Here is a 3,348-nt window from a genome sequence, read left to right on the forward strand (position 1 = left end):
GGTGCGAAAGTGATACACATGCAGTAGAAACTGTACTTTGAACTTTGAATTTGAATCTTTTCCTGGGCCAGTGATGTGAATTATGATATCTTCTCATGATGCTGGACAGGGGCAGAGAACTGCATCTCCCAGTCAACCAATCGATCGCGATGGTCAACCATAAACACACCTGTAACCATTCTGTGCCCATACAATCATTCTGGTTTCCGCTTTCAGTACAGTATTCAACAAGTTACATGAGACATTCAATACTTTATTATAAATAAGCCTTGTATTTGATGACTTTGCCCCCACTGTAGGCTAATGTAAGTGTTCTGACCACAGTTAAGGTAGGCTAGGCTAAGCTATGAAGTTTGGTAGGTTGGGTGTATTATATGCATTTTTGACTTAAAATTTTTTCAACGGATGATGGGTTTATTGGGGCATTACCCCGTTGTAAGTCAAGGAAGACGTGTAGTTGAAATCATACAAAAAAGCCACATTACATTGGCTTCTTTCACTTTGAAATATGCATTTATGTTTCCTGCGTATATCTTCTTAATAGCTCAGTTTTTAGTGCTGAATTATATTCCATTCTCCATATTTCCAATAGTTGATTTATTCACCTACTGAAGGATATCGTTGTTGCTCCCAACGTCTGGTGATTATGAATAAACCTGCAATGAATACCTGTGTGCACCCAAAATGCATTTTGTTTCTTCATTAACTCTGTGGTTAGATCACATCATATTTATCTTTTGCTATTCTCTCTCTCTCTGTCATTTCAGTAGGAAAAGTCTTAAGTTGTGGATCCAGTGACCAACCATGTACTTACCAATTTTAGGCAAATAGCAGTGAGTCAACACTTAAAGTTTAACAGATATAGTTTCTGAAGTTAATGGGAAATGTTGTTAAACTCTGCCCAGTAGGTGGAATACCAGTAAGTGTGTTTCAGCATTCTGAATTCTAGACTTTCATTCTGTCGTCACTACTTATCATTATTGATTTCAATGGGACATGAGGAGAGCTGACCCCCAGGAACAACTTAAAAGCAGATTCTACTCTATTTATTTGTTTGCACAACTGATTTCTACATGAACTAGAAGCTGTATATATGCATGTTGTACATAAAATTTAAGTTAATTCATTTAATTTTAGATTATAGCCTTATTTTTTGGATTTCAACTTCTGAACTATCCAAGAATGTCTGTCATTGTGTGGTCTGGCTTCTACGTCTGAAGTTTTAATAAAATTATCATTAAAATATTTTCCATTATAATTCACTAATCAATATACCACTGGTTTATTTGCTTTGACCCAATTATTTTCTTCATGTAGGTTACCCTACATATACACCATAAAACTAACTTAGTTGCCAACTAATTTTGGCTTGCAAGAATTAATATTTGCTTAGTGATTACTTTAAACTTTAGTCCCATTGCTTTCATTCACTCCATTCACAAGAGTGATGGTTTACAAAATCTGTGAGATAGTCCCCACCTTTTTCATTCACACCTCCCCCTTTTGTTTCTCAAAGTTGCGTAGCCAATAAGCTTCTTCACATTAATTGTGTGTTTCCTTTGAAAATAATGTGTGACACCAAACTTTCCTCATCATGTTTTTCATCTCTGAGTTTCTCAGAGTGTAGATTAAGGGATTGAACATAGGAGCAATGATCGTGTAAAATAGAGCAAATATTTTGTCCTCAGGAAAAGTAGTAGGTGGCCTAAGGTAGATAAAGATTACTGGTCCAAAAAATAAGACGACCACAGTGATATGAGACCAACAGGTGGAGAGGGCTTTGCGTCTTCCCTCAGCTGAGAGATTTCTTAAAGTGAATAAGATAATACCATAAGAAACAAATAAGACAATAAAGGTGACTAAGGCGACCAGACCTGAAAAGGCAATCACAAGGATACCAGTGACGTAGGTGTCGGTGCAGGCAACTTTTAGCAAAGGAAAAATATCACAAAAGTAGTGATCAATTTCATTAGGACCACAGAAGGGCAAACCAATCGCGGTAGAAAAGAGAGGGAAGGCATGGACGGCCCCACCAGCCCAGGCAGCTACGACTAGCAGATTGCATCTTGTCCTGTTCATGACAGTCACGTAGTGGAGAGGTTTGCAGATGGCAGCGTAGCGATCAAAGGCCATGGCGGTAAGAACGAAGATCTCGGTGCCTCCAAAGAAGTGCATTGTAAACACCTGTAACATGCAGTTACTATAGGAAATGGTTTTTCTTTCCACCAGCAGGTCAGCAATTAACTTGGGCGTAACAGTAGAGGTATAGCAGATGTCTATTAAGGATAAGTGGCTGAGGAAATAGTACATGGGTTGGTGAAAAAGAGGGCTGCATCGAATGGAGACGAGGATCAGCAGGTTTCCTGCCAACAAGGCGACGTAACAGACTAAGAAGAGGACAAAGCAAAATACTTGTATGTTCTGGTCGTAGGAAAGTCCCAGAAGAATGAATTCTGAGATGTTTCTCTGGCTTTTCATATATTTGAGTTTGGTGTATGCTTTCACAAGGACTTCTGTTGCTGAAAGAACGAGAACATAATTGGAGGTGAGAATTAACTGTATGAACACGATCATACAAAATTTATTAAAATACATGCTGACATAAATGGAGTTGATAACAATTGATTTCTTGAATTAGGCTAACTTTTTAATGCTGTCTTTTATAAATGTGTCATGAAATAATTTTATAATGACAGTAATGAGAATAATTATATAGTTTACTCAATATTACTAGCAGTTGTCTTAAATATTTAAATGCTATTTGGAAAATAAAGCATTAATACCATTAATTGTATACTTAGATAAAGAACTGCTAATTATATTATTTAGTCGCATTGACCTAAAACAAAAAAACTCCTGTATTTCTCAATTCTTGTAACTTACTGATAAAATCTACTTTCCTTCTTTTAAAATTATCTGAGTACACTTCCTTAATTTTCTGGAAATGAATCCCAAAGAGATTCACATTTGTTTAAAAATCCAGTTTGAACTCCTGAACTTTAATTTGTGTAAAGCATACTACACATTGTTTTTTGGCCAAACATTGTCAATGGGTCATGTTAAACAAATGGAATTGCTCTTACATTAAAAAACAAAGAGTGTTTGAAAACTATACAGTAAAAGGAAGATGTCAATTAATGACTGGAATTCTGAAAAATACTCAGGAAATCTATTCATTTATCATTTTTATATTTTATGAGTTAAATACAATTTCAAAAATATATACTGTCATATCATCCACATGGCTCAGTGGGTTGAGCAAGCAACTCTTGATTTCAACTAAGGTCATGATCCCAGGGTCATGGGATCAAGCCCCACAGTGGGCTCCATGCTGAGTGTGGAGCCTGC

General features: G+C 36.4%; 1 protein-coding gene across 1 annotated transcript; it reads right to left on the reverse strand.

The window, feature by feature from the left end:
• Positions 1-1,542: 1,542 nt before the first annotated feature.
• Positions 1,543-2,478, reverse strand: LOC128776090 (olfactory receptor 4P4-like). Its single transcript, XM_053899209.1, has one exon. The coding sequence runs from the start codon at positions 2,476-2,478 to the stop codon at positions 1,543-1,545; it is 936 nt and encodes a 311-aa protein (XP_053755184.1).
• Between the last annotated feature and the right edge of the window lie 870 nt (positions 2,479-3,348).

The sequence above is a fragment of the Panthera pardus genome, unplaced genomic scaffold (assembly GCF_024362965.1).
Source record: "Panthera pardus isolate Hobbes unplaced genomic scaffold, ASM2436296v1 HiC_scaffold_12, whole genome shotgun sequence".
Lineage (NCBI taxonomy): Eukaryota > Metazoa > Chordata > Mammalia > Carnivora > Felidae > Panthera > Panthera pardus.

What these genes read in the sequence shown, in the direction of transcription:
- LOC128776090 (XM_053899209.1), bottom strand. Translation starts at nt 2,478, where the DNA reads ATGAAAAGCCAGAGAAACATCTCAGAATTCATTCTTCTGGGACTTTCC.